The 14,525-nt window shown below is 45.4% G+C and overlaps 1 protein-coding gene across 5 annotated transcripts in view; it reads right to left on the bottom strand.

Annotated features, from left to right (window-relative positions):
- AOAH (acyloxyacyl hydrolase) overlaps positions 1–14,525 on the bottom strand; it is a 244,830-nt gene that overhangs the window by 23,606 nt on the left and 206,699 nt on the right. For all 5 annotated transcript variants that reach the window (XM_032483716.1, XM_032483717.1, XM_006191548.3 and 2 more), the window contains 4 exons: positions 9,449–9,507; positions 9,304–9,363; positions 7,912–8,008; positions 1,354–1,430 (listed from right to left, as the gene is read on the bottom strand). In XM_032483716.1, the coding sequence (XP_032339607.1) occupies positions 1,354–1,430; positions 7,912–8,008; positions 9,304–9,363; positions 9,449–9,507 (293 nt within the window). The remainder of the gene's footprint in view (positions 1–1,353; positions 1,431–7,911; positions 8,009–9,303; positions 9,364–9,448; positions 9,508–14,525) is intronic.

Genomic DNA, 14,525 nt, shown 5'->3' with positions numbered 1-14,525 from the left:
AGATGTATTCCTTAGATTTTGGGGGCTGTGGTTATTTAAAACAGTAAGCTGGGCATTTCGTGCTCACTTGAACATTTCCCCAGCATTTGTGGGACCCCACTGTCTGTCCATCCCCCTGTTGATGGAGTGGGGCTCTTCCTCTTTAAGACAGTTCTTATCCCTGCCCACGGGTACTCACTGGGCTCAGAGCTTGGAGGGGAGGAGGTCTGTGGTTCCCTGCAGGCTTCTGAGGGGATGATCTGCCCTCCTGTGGCCTGGCTGGCCACGGAGAGCAAGGCGACCAGGAGCGCTTCTCGCTTTTGGACCCTTGTCAGTGCCACAGAAGCTGCATCAGAGAGACCGCAGCTGTGCAGGACTGCCTGTGGGTGAGTGGCCCATCCCTCCTGCAGAGGATGGGCTCTCAAAATGTTAGAAGTGGCAGAACCACTCTCCCACTTCTTTTTCTATTTTTTATATAAAATATCAAGAGCAAGTCCAGTATGTAGAACAGGTAAAAGTGGAGCTTCCCTGGCTGAAGCCAGGATCATGGACGGGGTGAGGGCGGGAGGAGACAGAGCCCCACCTCCAGCCCCCCTTGCTCTGTGAAGAGGCCAGAGTAGAACTACTTTCCAGAATTGTCCCTTCGAATCCTCAATGAGAAACAGCTCATACTGCAGGATATTGCTAAGGACACTGTGTTCCCCTCTTACAGTTCTCCTTCTTTTCTAGAAGGATCCACAGAAGAAATTCTCACAGTCCTCACTTCCAGGAATCCTTGTGTGTGTGTGTGTGTGTTTTTTTTTATTATTTTTTTTTGGAGGGGTGGGTAATTAGGTTTATTTATTTATTATTTTTAATGGAGGTTCTGGGGATTGAACCCAGGACCTCGTGTATGCTAGGCATGCACTCTACCACTGAGCTGTACCCTCCCCGCTTGTGTGTTTTTTGTTTTGTTTTGTTTTGTTTTGTTTTTTGGAGTAGTTTATTTATTTTTTATTTTCTGAAGGCTCTGACTATGTCCCTCTTTGCATCACCCCTTAGAAATCATGGAGCTGATTTCATAGGCTCTTAGTGGCAGTTTCTCAGGACGTCCTGGGACACCTCTTATGAACTGTAGACATTAAGTCAAGAAGCCAGGTATCATTTCTACCTTATTTTCTTTGTACTCTGATTTTCACTTTATTATTTACTGTTTTATTTATATTTTTATCCTTTGAATCTAATATAACTTATACTTACTAATCTACCTTACACATGTGTGTACATCACCTCAAATGCTTTCTGGAATAAAACAGGATAAAAATGGATGCATAATTATATTAAAAAATAATGTAACCAATAGCCTTCAGCAACCATCGTTGTGACTGCACTTACCTCATTGGGGTGGAATCCATCAACGGGTTCGATGAGCTGCCAGGGCTGCCCGCCTCTCTTCCGCCACTCCTCCGTGACTGCAGGACACACAAGTGTGATTGCACGCGTGCGCACACACACGGTTAGAGACACTTCCACAAGCAGTGGTCAACAACCAAGAGCAAGGACTGTGAAAAAGGCTCCTTCCAGGCAGATGCTCACCCAGCCATGGCTGCCTCTGAGTCATTATCTCAGGCTGGGGGCTTTCTGAACAGAAATGGTCTTTCCATTGCATCCTTTTCCTCTCTAACTCTTGAAGAAAAATGTGTGAGACTGTTGCATCAATTTGTATAGTGAGGAGGGCAGTGGGGGAAGGGTGGGCTCTAAGATATTCAACATCGATGTAAGTCCATCTCATTTCTCAGTGGCCAGGGGCACAATTTCAGGAGCAGGAGGGGAAAATTAAACATTTTGTTAACATCTCTTTTCATGGGCTGCCATTTCCAGACACTGCCTGCATATGTCCAGCAATCGGCATTAAAATCCACATAGTTCGTCAGAAATAGAATTATGTAAAGTAATCTCGACATTGCATTTAGGGTGAGTATGGCTACAGGGAAAACGTTATGAGCCCCCAAATGATGAACAACAATAAAACTGTCCTTCAATGGGGGTGAGAGACCAGGAATGTCAGTTGCCCCAAGGCAAGAGCACAATGAACTCTACATTGTAACACGATACAGTCAATAAGAACTCCTCAAGGAAATATCAAATCCCTAGAGAGCCTCCAGAGGGAAAAATCTGCAACCTGCCACCCGCAGTGCAGCCCACGCCCACACTTCCCCAGTGGATCCTACCCTTGGCCATCCATACCCTGTAAAATGCAGAGCCCTGGGGAAGCTTGTCTGGCCCTAGCTTCAGTTTGCCTGGCTCTTCCATTATTTAGGTGTGACCTTGGGATCAGACTTACTGATTCAGGTTCAATTCTGGCTGCTCCGCCTTTCCCCCTGGACCTGACACTTGAAGCATCTGTGGGTCCCAGACTGCCCTCCTGAGTGTGTCATGCTCTCCAGCCCAGCCCTGCTCATCCTGGCTCACCTGCCAGGTGATCCCCCAGGCTTGGTTCAGGCTGTTCCTTCTCCCCCTTGGCTTAAGGAGTAGGACTCTTTTTAAGGGGATCTGGGATTTTTACTTTCTGACTTTATGCTGATTCTCTATCTGAGCCACTTCCAATCTGAACACCCCACCAATTACCCGTAATGGAGAACTGAGCATTCAGAAGTTTCTTCAAATAGAGAGTCAGTGTCACCCCTACTGAGCCCCCTCAGTGCTTTTTGTCCTTTTGTATGATGTGTCTCATCTCTGCCTTGCAGTCCCACAGGGTTTGCAATACAAAAATCAGCAATGATGTGGAAAGGCCCAGCCCAGGTGAGACTCCCTGTCCCCTCTGTGGCTTCAAAAATGACCTCACTTCCATTCTACTTGTGTCCCTTTACTTCACCCAAGCTTTCTATGAACTTTTCAGCCCTTTCTGCTTCTCCCCTTATCTTCAGTTTGGTTTTACCTTACGTTATACAAATGTTAAAAAGAGAAAGAAAAGAAAGAATGAAAGAAAATCTCAATCGGATGTTAAGAAATTCCCAGACCATGTTAAAAAGACAATGGAAATCTAAGCCAGTGGAGACCTCAGGAGGCCTGCTGAAAAGTTGTGAAGAGTTGGATGAATAAGACAGGAAGGTTGCATTAAAGAGACAGACAGCAAGCTGTGGGCCTGGACCACCCACACATGCTCTGACCCAGTGGAAGCAGGAAGTTCCTTACAACACTTTCTGACTCTTCACCTTTGCAGTGAAGATTGAGTCACAAAGTGAATCTAAACAGTGTGCCTTCACTGGCAAGAGAACATTCAGAAAGGAATTATAGTGATCTGGAGGTCTGGAAAATGCACAGTGGAAAGCAAATTGGAGCCCATAAAGAAAACAGTTTAAGCCAAGATCGTATTCCTGGAGAGAAACGTTTGCTAGGAGCTTCATATTAAAAAGGCCGGACTTCCTTACACGCATGCTTCCTCTAGTGTGACTGAGTGCTGGCACCGAGGCTTAAAGTTAGCCTAGGCTGTTTCTGTTTTGATTTAAATTTTATGTGCTAACTACCAAACTAAAAAAAAAAAACAAAAACTACAGCTCTTAAAGAAAGGGAGAGGTGGTGACAGATATTACGTACTTCATGGAACAAATGGACATAATTCAGTCATCAGAATTAATGACTGTTTTTCAAAATCAGAAGGGATGGTCATTCCTTCTACTCCCTTTAGAGGCCTGAACAATCTCACAATGTAGGGACTATGATAAGAAAACTGAGGAACAAAAGCATAAAGTAAAGGGATATTTAGTTGCCAAGTTTTACAAGGGAGCAGGGGCATACCCTGGGTGGGGGTGGGGCCAGTGGGAGCAGTCCATGTTCTACTGTCACCATACTCCAGTGATCGAAACCATGTCAGGGGTAACATAGTCCTCCCTGCCAGGAAACATGTTCCTGCTCCCCTCTGCCACGTTAGTGGACACTACAGGGAGTCCATCCTTTAAAAGAGCTGGCTTATCATATAAAATAATCCAGTAAGTATTAAAAAACGTATCAATGCTTATCAAGTCTGCAATCAGTCTATTTACAGTGGAAAACATCATTTTATCACGTGATTACTGTGTCTGTGAGGGTTACCAGTCATTGAATATCTGCAGATGTCAGTATTATAACACTTGCAGGAAGAGTCAGTAACTCACAGGCAAGAGTTTAAGGTTTTACCTGTATTATGACCAGTGCTAGACAGAGTGACCCTTTTTAGTTTGTTTATCTCAGGGTGAAATTGTGCTTTCTAAAAATAAATACAATACCAGACAGTGGTTTCTGTTTCTTCCCTGATTGACTTTAGAGTGGGAGGTCCAAGCAGGGTAGCATGGTAAGTTGATCAGTTTCATTCCTACCTGAGACCATGATTAAAAGTAGGTAAAAGAATTCCTATTTGTTTTCTGGAACACCTGAATTAAAGTTCTTGGATGATCCTGAATGATCTCTTGGGGTTCAGCATATAATATATTTTATTTGTAAAGTTGAAGAAACTCTGCTAATGACCAGTTCTTCAGAGATCCAACAGAAGGAGAAGGTTCATAGAACCCTTGGTAGCTCCTTGATGAACAGTAACATTAATAAATATTTTAAAAGAGAAATCTGAACTCCGGTCAGCACCCTGAAGTCACTGGTGGTTCTCACAAACATACACATGGGGGGAACTAAGAACCAGGTTTATGCCAATTGAGTTGTCTTAGAAACTGAGGGCAGCTGGTGATATATTTAAGGTGTCAGTGGAAAAAATGGACTTGTCAGTTAAGTGGCATTTTCCTTCCTCTGTCTGGGAGGTGTGGTAAAGACGAAGAAAAAGGACATCACCTGCTCAAGCTGTCATTTCCCGAAGGGAGGAAAAATTGCTGCCTCTATTTAGTCCATAACCAGTTAGAGGATGAGTCAGCAAGAGACAAAAAAGAGCCTTTGGGGGATGAGCAGTCATCTCATCTTTCGGTGCTGGGCTGAGGCTATCAGAGTGGAGAACAGATAGGTCTCGTGTCTGCCCTCAAGGGACAGGGACCCTCAACTGTAATTGCTCTGCCACAGGGTGTAAAATTGTAAATTTCATATGAAAAATACTTGTGATGCAATCGTCCGCTCAACTACAGTACAGAAATGAGAGCAGGGATTTTCGTGTGACTACTAAGACTCCAGACTTAATAAGCGACTCTATAGGGTTTTTATTTCTGATGAAAGGGGGCAGTGTGATAATGAGATGCATTTCTACCATAGCCACCTCTGAGGAACTCAAAGAGATCCAGAGGCATGACTGGTGATGGGAGAGGGGCTAGACACTGAAAGAGAATAAACATCTATTATCCATCTGTTGTAAGCCCTGGAAGAATGCAGTGGGTGCTTTACATACACTGATGACGCGGGAGGTGGGAGGATGTCCGCTAACAGGTACTGGAGTCCTTTCTATATTACAAGTGTTGTCTCAGCCCTTACACAGTCCCCAGGGTTTAGTTATTACTACCTTCTACAAAAGGAAGCAACACCTGAATGGTTAATTTGCTTGAGGTTATTAGCTATTCTGTGTCTGAGTTGGGATAGGAACATAGGTCTACCTGGTTGTAAATGCTGGGCTTTTTGTATAATTGCCTATTACCTACGTGAGTTAGACCAGATTTCCAGGATGGTGAGCTACTCAGGTGTGGGAGGTGACCCATGGAGATGGGTGTGGGAGTCGATGCCCCCTCTGCCTGCTCTGGAAGGCACTAAAATCTCAAGGTAAGAATTCCCTTTGCAGTTGTCTAACACCAGGTGTAAGGCAAGACCTTCTCACAATTCCTGATAATTAGATAAAAATTCCAGCTCTTTCAGAAGTGGACGTGGTGGTATGTAGACATTAAAAGCATGATGCTGTATCAGATCGCAGGGCACCATTTCCTCTGCCTCCACTCTCTCTCCCACTGTGTCCATTTACCACTAGTGGAGACAAACTTCATATGGAGGTGAAGAAGGCCCTGAACCAAAATTGGATCCTCACGTGTATTTTTAATAAATGTCAGGAAATTACAAAATCTCAGGAAATTCCTTGAACTGTTGATGAGAACTGCCAGACGAGAAATATCTAGGAGGTTTCTCAGTAAGGTGGCCAACTGCCATGTTGATGCAGAATGTTCAGTTCAGTTCAACTAAACTTTTTGCTTTTTTACTACATTTATTGTTGTGAGGACCAGAACGGGCTGAGGAACCTCTGCTTCCAAGCATGTGGACTACTGACCAGTACTGGGTCAGGGATAAAGCTTTTCCCCCTGTATCTTTCACGAGGAGAAGGACTCCTCTGTTTTGTTAACGATATTCCTAGCACCTACACAGCACATAGTAGCGCTTAGTAAAAATCTGATGAATAAGTGACTAAAAAGTCTTAATCTTGGCACATAATAGGAGCCCTATTTATTAAATTTTAACATTCATATGGATTATCTGTAAATTATGTACAGATGCAGATTCTGATTAGGTAGGTCCTAATTAAGAGTGGGGCCTGGGCTTCTGTATTTATAACTAGTGTCCAGGTGTCTGGATGCTGCTCATTCTGAACCATGTGTTGAGTAGCAAGGGTGTGAGAGAATGGTGCTCTTTCCTGGTGCTGGCTATGTACCAGGTGTGGCATCAGGAAGATGACACGTGATTTCATACAGTCATCACAAAGACTTGTTATATAGATATGGTGACCCCATTTCCAGGTCTGGAAAGGAGAATTTAGGGAATTGTCAACAATCCCAAAGATAATAAATGACAGAGCTAGAGATGACTGTGGAAAATGAAAAAGTCTCATGTGAATGTTAGGCATTATTATATTTTTAATAACTTTATCTATATTCAAGGTTGATGATGATCAGAGAACACTTGGTGGTGCAGTCGTTTATACCAGGAATTCATTAATGAAGCTTTAACTCTGCATTTTAATGAGAGGTTATTTATCAAAATGTCTCTCCCCATGAGAGAAGTATGTATCACCTAGGCAGGAAATCTAGTTAAGGCGATCAGTCTTGTTGAAAAGATGTTCAGAATTGAAGTACTAGACTCTACAATGCGAAACATGTCAGCTAATGTAATGTTTCCTAAGTCATGATGGCCATCTGCTTCATCCCAGATGATGGGGCTGGGGGAGTTGTGGTGGGGAGACAGAGATGATAAACTGTATGACAAATCATCCATCCTTTGCATACATTGTAAAGCTTTTCATTAGCATCGTCTCAGCTGGCAGTCAATCAGCAGAGGCTTTTCTCTTATCACATTAGTGCTTAGCAATGAAAACGGGACTGAAAGGATTAAAATCAATAGATAATAATTTTTCAGAGTCCAGATGTAAAGGATAGATCAGTAGCTCCAGTAATCATGTCTGCTTCCTTACGGCCACTCATTTGTGACCCCAGTGTTTGGACAGAATGCTGGGAAAGAAACAGTAATGTTCTTTCCAGAAAGCTGGGATATAGGTGGTCCACTTTGCCATGGGCAGCTGAAGCCCCTCCCTCTGCGACTCTGATTAGCTTCCTCATCTGTGGGGTCTGGGAATCTGCATTGTTTTGAGTCCTCAGGTAATCCAGTGCCCAGTAGGAGAGACACTGCCTTTTCCTTCATTCCCGTCACATTCATCTTTAGCCCGTCTGTAAGCGGGGCATTGCTGAACTGTCAAGAGTTAAGTTAGGTGATTCCATTGACCTGTTGGCTCCCAGCCCAAAGCTATTTCCAACTGGCCACTGGCTCTGTGTCTTCAAGGATTCTAAAATAATGGTGAAATAAGGAGGTGATGCTGAGCTTCTACCTTTCCAGAAAGAGTCTCACACTTTATCTTTTTGCAATACTCAGAGCTATTAATGTGTCCGAATGGGCAGAAGCCACCTGCCCAATCTACTGCCTGCTGGCTTGTAAATAAACGCCTTGCCCAGGCAGGCTCTAAACGGCAGCCGCTGCTTTTGTCTTATGTCAATACATAAACCAAGCAAAACTTACTTTCTTGGAAGTCAAAATCCATGTAGAAAAGATTGAAGTTCATAAATTTCTTGCTGGTTGCAATTTTTTTCAGCGTAACGGAGAGTTGTTCTGCTCTCTGAATACAAAGGAAACGGAGAATCTCATGAAACCAAGACTTAGGCTTGAGGGAGACAATTCAGGCAGAACAAAGAAATCAATAGTCCTCACCCCCACTGCAAGCCATCCCCAGAGAGCAGCTCTGCACATGAAATTCTGTTCATGCACAAGTGGCCAACGAACACACAAAACTGTTAAAATTCATTAGGATCCAAATCAGTGCAAATTACAGTAACAAGATACCACTTTCTCCCGATGGGATTGCAAAGAAAAGATGAACAGTCATGATAATAAAGAAAATTGCCATGGGACATGCAACTGAGAATGTCAATTTGTTTAACCTTTCTCAAGAGCAATTTGGTGATATAGATCAAATCTTTACACACAGCGTATTCTTTGACCTAATAATTTTCTAGGAATTTGTCTTGAGGAAATAGACATGGTACACAAATACATTTGTCTTCATATATACAAAGGTTCATCACAATGCTATTTATCATAGTGGAAAATGGAATCAACCCGTATGTCCAACACCAAGGGATGAAATAAATCATGGTACGTTCATATGCTGTCTACTCTAAAATGATTAAAAAATTATGATGTGGAGGAATAATTATGAACATCAGAAGGCAGCAAACAATATGTATAGTATGATACTAGGTAGGCAGAAACCCAAAAATGTTTGTAAAATATTGGACACACACACACATTAACTTTGGATGATGGGTTTTTGAGTGATTTTTGTTACTGTCTTTTGTGCTTTTTTACAATCTCCAAGTTTTTTTTAATTGAAATATATTTATATTTATAAAAAAGACAATAAATTCCTTACAAAGAGATTATTTACTATCCATGAAATAAATGTGGGGAACAGTGGGTTTTCTCAGAGAAGAGAGGAGGGCTCTGGGGCACCTGGCCCTCTCTTACCTTGGGAAAACTCCAGTCATATGTAGGGCTAACCTTGCTCACTTCTCTCTGCCTCTACAAACATGATGGACCAGCTTTCAAAGGTGTCGTGTGTGTGTGTGTGTGTGTGTGTGTGTGTGTGTGTGTGTACGTACACGCATGTATTCGTTCTAGAGAGACAGGCACACACAGAGACAGTGACTGAGAGACACGGTAAGAACAACAGACCCAGGATGAGGCAGAAGGAGGGAGACCCACGTTCTCCTGGCTCCTCAAACATCCGGGAGTTTGATTTTTTAATTCACCAGCTTGGAGGCCATCGCCCTGCCAAAATCCCATCTCCACCGAAAACACTGCAGCAAACACAGACCATCAAAGACGGTATCAAAGGGCCTGCGACAGTCCTACCTCTGAAGTGAGAGTCCGGAGCGTCTTGTTGGAAGACATCCAGCCGTGGCAGGGGCTGACCTGGGAGCAGGAAAACACTTCGATTACAGAGTAACAGCGCCGGGCGTGGGGGATGTGGCCTTGGAACAAGTCACTGTGAGCTCACCTGGAGACAGTTGAGGAAGGAGTAGAAATGCGCGTAGGTCACGTCCTGATTGAGCTGGCCTGGAAAACAGAGAGGTCTGACATGTTGCAGACACTCAGATATAACAGCCAACTGGGACCCTGGAGGGTGGGCCTGCCTCCCTTGCACAAGGCTGGCGCCTCCGGGGACCTGCCCTGGTTTGCAATAGCGTGGCTCTTGAGATGCCTGTGCTTTCCTTCTTTCTGAGCCCCTCTAGAAATTCAGACTCCGAGTTGAGGAGGGGCCGTAAGGAGTTTGTTCCCATCTTGAGCTCTTGGCATGAGCTCTGGCAGGGTGTGAGGGGCCCGACCTTATCCAGACCCCAGGTGGAGGGACCAGAACACCACTAACAAAGGACCTTGAAGAGCAGGGGCTTTCTCTTTGCAATGGTATAAACGCCAAGTCCTCGTGGGGCCCAGGGAGACTTCAAAGGTGATAGTTGACCAAACCCTCCTATGTTTATGAAACACTCAAGTCTGACCCAATTATGCTATGCTGAGGGCCTGCCAGGATATTGGAGTTTCTGAAGGTCTGGCCACACACTGCCATGCAGTTTGATGAAGGGAAGGTCTCCCCAGCTGCTTGGGGAGGCTATCACACTATATCCCTGCATGGCCCAGCAGTTATCTTATTTGAGCCCTAATGAGTAGAGAGGTTTCATTTTTAGTGCAGATTAAAGAGGTACATAAAAATAAAGGTTGTAAGCACCAAATGTGAGTCCATCCAGAGCCTTGCCTAACACCCAGTGCAGACCCCGAATCTGCGGGAGTTATTTATTCTCTCTACTCACCTCCCCCCACCCCCACCCCGCCCCGTCCCTTCCAGCACGTCCACCCCGAGAGGCAATTCAACTCTCAAGCTGTGGCACAAAATCCAGGCTCTCGGAAATCTCCGGCGCAAGTGATGGATGTCTCGTCCATTAACACTTCCCTCACGCTCGAAAAAATAAAGGAAAATAATAGGGCCTACCTCGGAGCGAGGAGAAAGATTGAAGGTGATAGCACACAGTCTTATTTTTCACTTAGACCTCAGATCATTTAGACTGAAAGATAGATTCAATTTTCTTGTCATGGAGGAAAAATATATTATCTCTCTGTGTAGGTGAGTGAATCCCAGGACTGGAAAACCACAGGCTATTATCGCCATTAAAGTCACAGTGACATGCTGGGCCTTTTCTGTACTCCCTAAGTGTCTGCATTTTCCCAGGTTAGATGAATCCCAAGCCACTGGCTTCTTTCTTCACTTTCATTTTATGGGCTCCACATGGAGCCGTGAGTCCCCATCTTTCTCCAAGATACTGCTTCCCACCACCGAGGCTGCTTTCCCTCTTTTTTGGTGTGTGTGTGTGTGTTTGTAATTTGCCTCCTTTCTGTATGTGTCCCTGCCTGTCTCAGCTCAGCCCAGCTGCAGTGACTGACACCTCCAGTCTGCGCTTTTCACCGTCGATGGTCCCCAGATGACTTGACACATGCCCCCTGCTGGCACAGCCCCAGAGCCGCCACCTTTCCTCCGCCATCTTGTTTCTTTGTTATGACTGGGGCCTTGTAATAAATCTTAGGTAGGTTGGCTGGGGCCCTGACCCCCTGCTTGGCTGTGACTCTCACCCAGTGGCCTCTCTCTCCTTCCTCCTCCCAGCGGCTGAAGTCTGTTCAACCTGAGGGAGGTGGCACCTCATGCCTGACCATGAGTAACACTCCTGTACCCTCCCCCTCCCCACCTGCCAGACTGGACTGCTCTGATATCCAGCGGGACCGGAGTTTAGCCCCCTTCTGGATGCTGAGCACTCAACTGCTGGTTCCCCCTTGGGAGCCAGTCCCACCAGAGCCTTGTTCCATCTCGGCTCACTCCCCTTTTCCTGCTGTCCTACTGCTGAAGTCCCAGCACACCTTAGGATGGGACCACAAAGCATATCCTCTTCCTGGACCTTCTCCTGACCCCTGTCCCTTTCCTCTCCATCTCCTTGGTATTCTGGCACTGGCTCTAATTGGACCAGTTTGATAGAGGAAACATTCTTAGGTGAGTAGGCAGGTCTATGGACAGGAGAGGGCGTGTTAGCTGCAGTTAGAAGATAACTGGGAAAGGTGTTTGGGTTGGTTTCCCTTCTCTTTGGTATTTCTGCCTGTTAAAGGTTAGAGTGACTCAGGGCTGGTCACATGGAAGGTTGGTTGGGAGTGCGGGTGATGGGCTTATGGTTGAAAGACAGGGAAGAGGGAACACAGTTCCTTACGTTTTCTCCACTGATTAGAACTGCCAATTAGTCATTAACTCCTTCTTTTTATGTATGACTTTTGATGCCTGTTACTTTAATGGTATTTTTGCATACTGAGGAGCCCTGGTATAAAGACTGATCCTACCTACATACTGTACCTACATGCAAAGAGGTGCTGCCTGCGACTCCCTGGTGAGAAAGAGAATCTGGTGAAGAAAGGCGGTCACGAATGCCCAGGACAGGGGGCAGGAGGACTGTCCCACGGTGGCCAGGAATGATCAGGGCTGAGGAACACGTGTGTGTGTGTGTGTGTGTGTGTGTGTGTAAGTGGTGAGAGCCCGAGTGTGTGTGTGTGTGTGTGTGTGTATGTAAGTGGTGAGAGCCCGAGGGCTGGCCCAGTGGATGCCGTATGCTCCCTCTGAAGATCAAAGTGTATGCTCTACCCCAGCTGGCTATGGTAGCAGCTTGTGTCTCAGTCATTTTTAAGTTCTTTAGGGCAAAATCTTTGGCATTTATTTAATGCTGGGACCATAACTGAAATTTCAGGTACCATAAAAGCTTAGTACCAGCAAAGATCAGCCACAACTCCATGAAGTATCATCTGAGTGCATTAAACCTTGGTAAAGTCACATTAATCTAGACAGGGAGGAGGCCAGCAATAAAGTGGAAGGTGTAATACTACAAGGTATTTTAAAACACATTAGGTTTCAAGTTGAAGAGTAGCTGGGACAAAATGAAGTTACCACTGATGCTTTGTGGCCGAGGCCCTTCAGGAGGGCCAGCTGCAGGCTTATTTGCGGCCAGTGATCCCAGATTTCTTGCTCACAGTCTAACCCTTCGGATTGCTCCCAGAATGCCTATTGGGGCTTGTACAAGTGTCATCGGCCCTTAGTAATTTCACTGTCAGTATCTATACACTATTTTCCCTAGTGCAGTTGGCTTTTCCCTCTCCTGAGAGGACAAGGACTTCATCTCAGTATCATCTTTACCTCCAAAGCACGTAAGAGGTATCTCAGACATCTTAATGGAAAGATTGCCTTCCTCACAGACTGTGTCTGAGTGGATGCCTCTCTGGTCAAGCTTAACCTTTCTCAAAAGATCTATATAAGTAGAATCGTATCATGGGAGACTTACTTTCTGGTAAAAGAATATGAAAACAAATATATGTACACATATACATGACTGGGACATTATGCTGTACACCAGAAACTGACACATTGTAACTGACTATACAGCAATAAATAATAGTAAAAAAAAAAGATGAGATCCACCCTAACCTGGGCAAAGCAACCAAGCCTTGAGGCTGGCCCAGCATCACCTGCTTCACTGCTGCTTTGTGTCTGGTGGGAACGAAGACAACGGGAGGGCAGTAGCCCTGTTCAAGTTTCTCATCACATGTGAGCTATGAGACTGCCAGAGGGGGAATGAAGAAGCTGGGTAAACCCCACCTACTTCCGTAGTCTGTCGAGGAAGGACAGACCCTGATGCTTCGTGGAGGAATTTAGAATTTATTTCCCATGGCAACCATGCAGCAGAGATAATTTAGGATATGAATAATAGCTTAAAAACATTAAACAAATTTTAGGTGGTTTCAGCTTTCTCCCTAATTGGATTTCCCCCCCAAAACTAGGGTCGTTAATATAGAACAAACTTGTTCCACCTTTTCCTTTTGTGCTGTGAAATGCCAGTCCAGATTAGCTGCTGGAGAGGGGCCATCTGGAGATCAGGCAAAGCCTGGAGGAGAGATTTTTTCATCCTTAGCACTATCGACGTTCTTGGCTGTCCGGGGCTGTCCTGTGCACTGAAGGATGTTTAGGAACATTCCTGGGTTCTACCCGCTATGTGCTAGTAGCGCCCCCTCTCCAGGTGGGTGGGTTGCTCCTGGCTGAGAACCACTGGCCTACAGAATCCGCCAAAGGGATCTGTGAGTCCTCCAATCAATCGTCTTTTTTCTTTCCCTTGCTCTTTTCCAAATTGCATGGAGTCATTTTTACATACTATGGTTGAGACCAGTGAACTCTGTCACATATCTGAGAGAATTTATGGAGGCAGTCTAACCACAGTTCATGGAAAGAGAATGGGACTTGAAGTCAGAAAACCCAAACTCAAGTCCCTACTGGTGTGATGGACTAAACTGGGAGCACATCTCTGTTGCCCACAACGTCCCTTCCCCCAGCATTTCTTAGCAGGGGAGATAATGTAGGCATCTGCAAACATCTGGGGGAAACTGGAATTTTCACCCCCAACGGCTCAAAGAGACATTCTCAGCCTAAGTGGTTGCCCTTCATGTGTCCAAGGCAGCCTAGAATGGAGTCCACATTCTCCACGCAACTACGTTATCATTTCTAAAGGGCATCAAAGCATGTGAACAGGAGGAACTGTGTTCCTCATGAGAGGCTGGACAGTGTTTTCTTGGACAATACGATCATTTGTGGCACATTTCATAACTGAAGAGGAAAATGACTTCAGTCTTGGTGGTGGGGAACCTGGAGTGTGGATATCTACCATCATCTCCCAGTGACGGGGCCGCAATGAAGGGACCAGAGTCCTCTGAGAGCTGGTGAAAGGGTCCCTGCTCTTTTCTCATGTGGGGAGAAGTGAACTTTCTGAGGGAGGTGGTAGGGAGTCGCCTTAAAAAGGACTGCAGGAGGAGGACAAGAGGGGATTGAAAAGACACAGGGATGTTATATATGCGAGGGAAACTCTCCACCCCCACCCCCTAAGGGGGCAGCTAAGGCACTGAAGCCCCCTCTGAACTGTGCACCTGACTCATAAGGAACTGCCTGGACCTCCAGCGCACTGTAGCTTGGGATGGTCTATGGGAGTGGCTGTGACAGTACCAGGGAAGAG

Source organism: Camelus ferus, chromosome 7, assembly GCF_009834535.1.
Source record: "Camelus ferus isolate YT-003-E chromosome 7, BCGSAC_Cfer_1.0, whole genome shotgun sequence".
In the NCBI taxonomy this organism is placed as follows: Eukaryota; Metazoa; Chordata; class Mammalia; order Artiodactyla; family Camelidae; genus Camelus; species Camelus ferus.
Note: the sequence above shows the minus strand (reverse complement) of the source record. Positions and strands in the feature narration are given on the sequence as shown.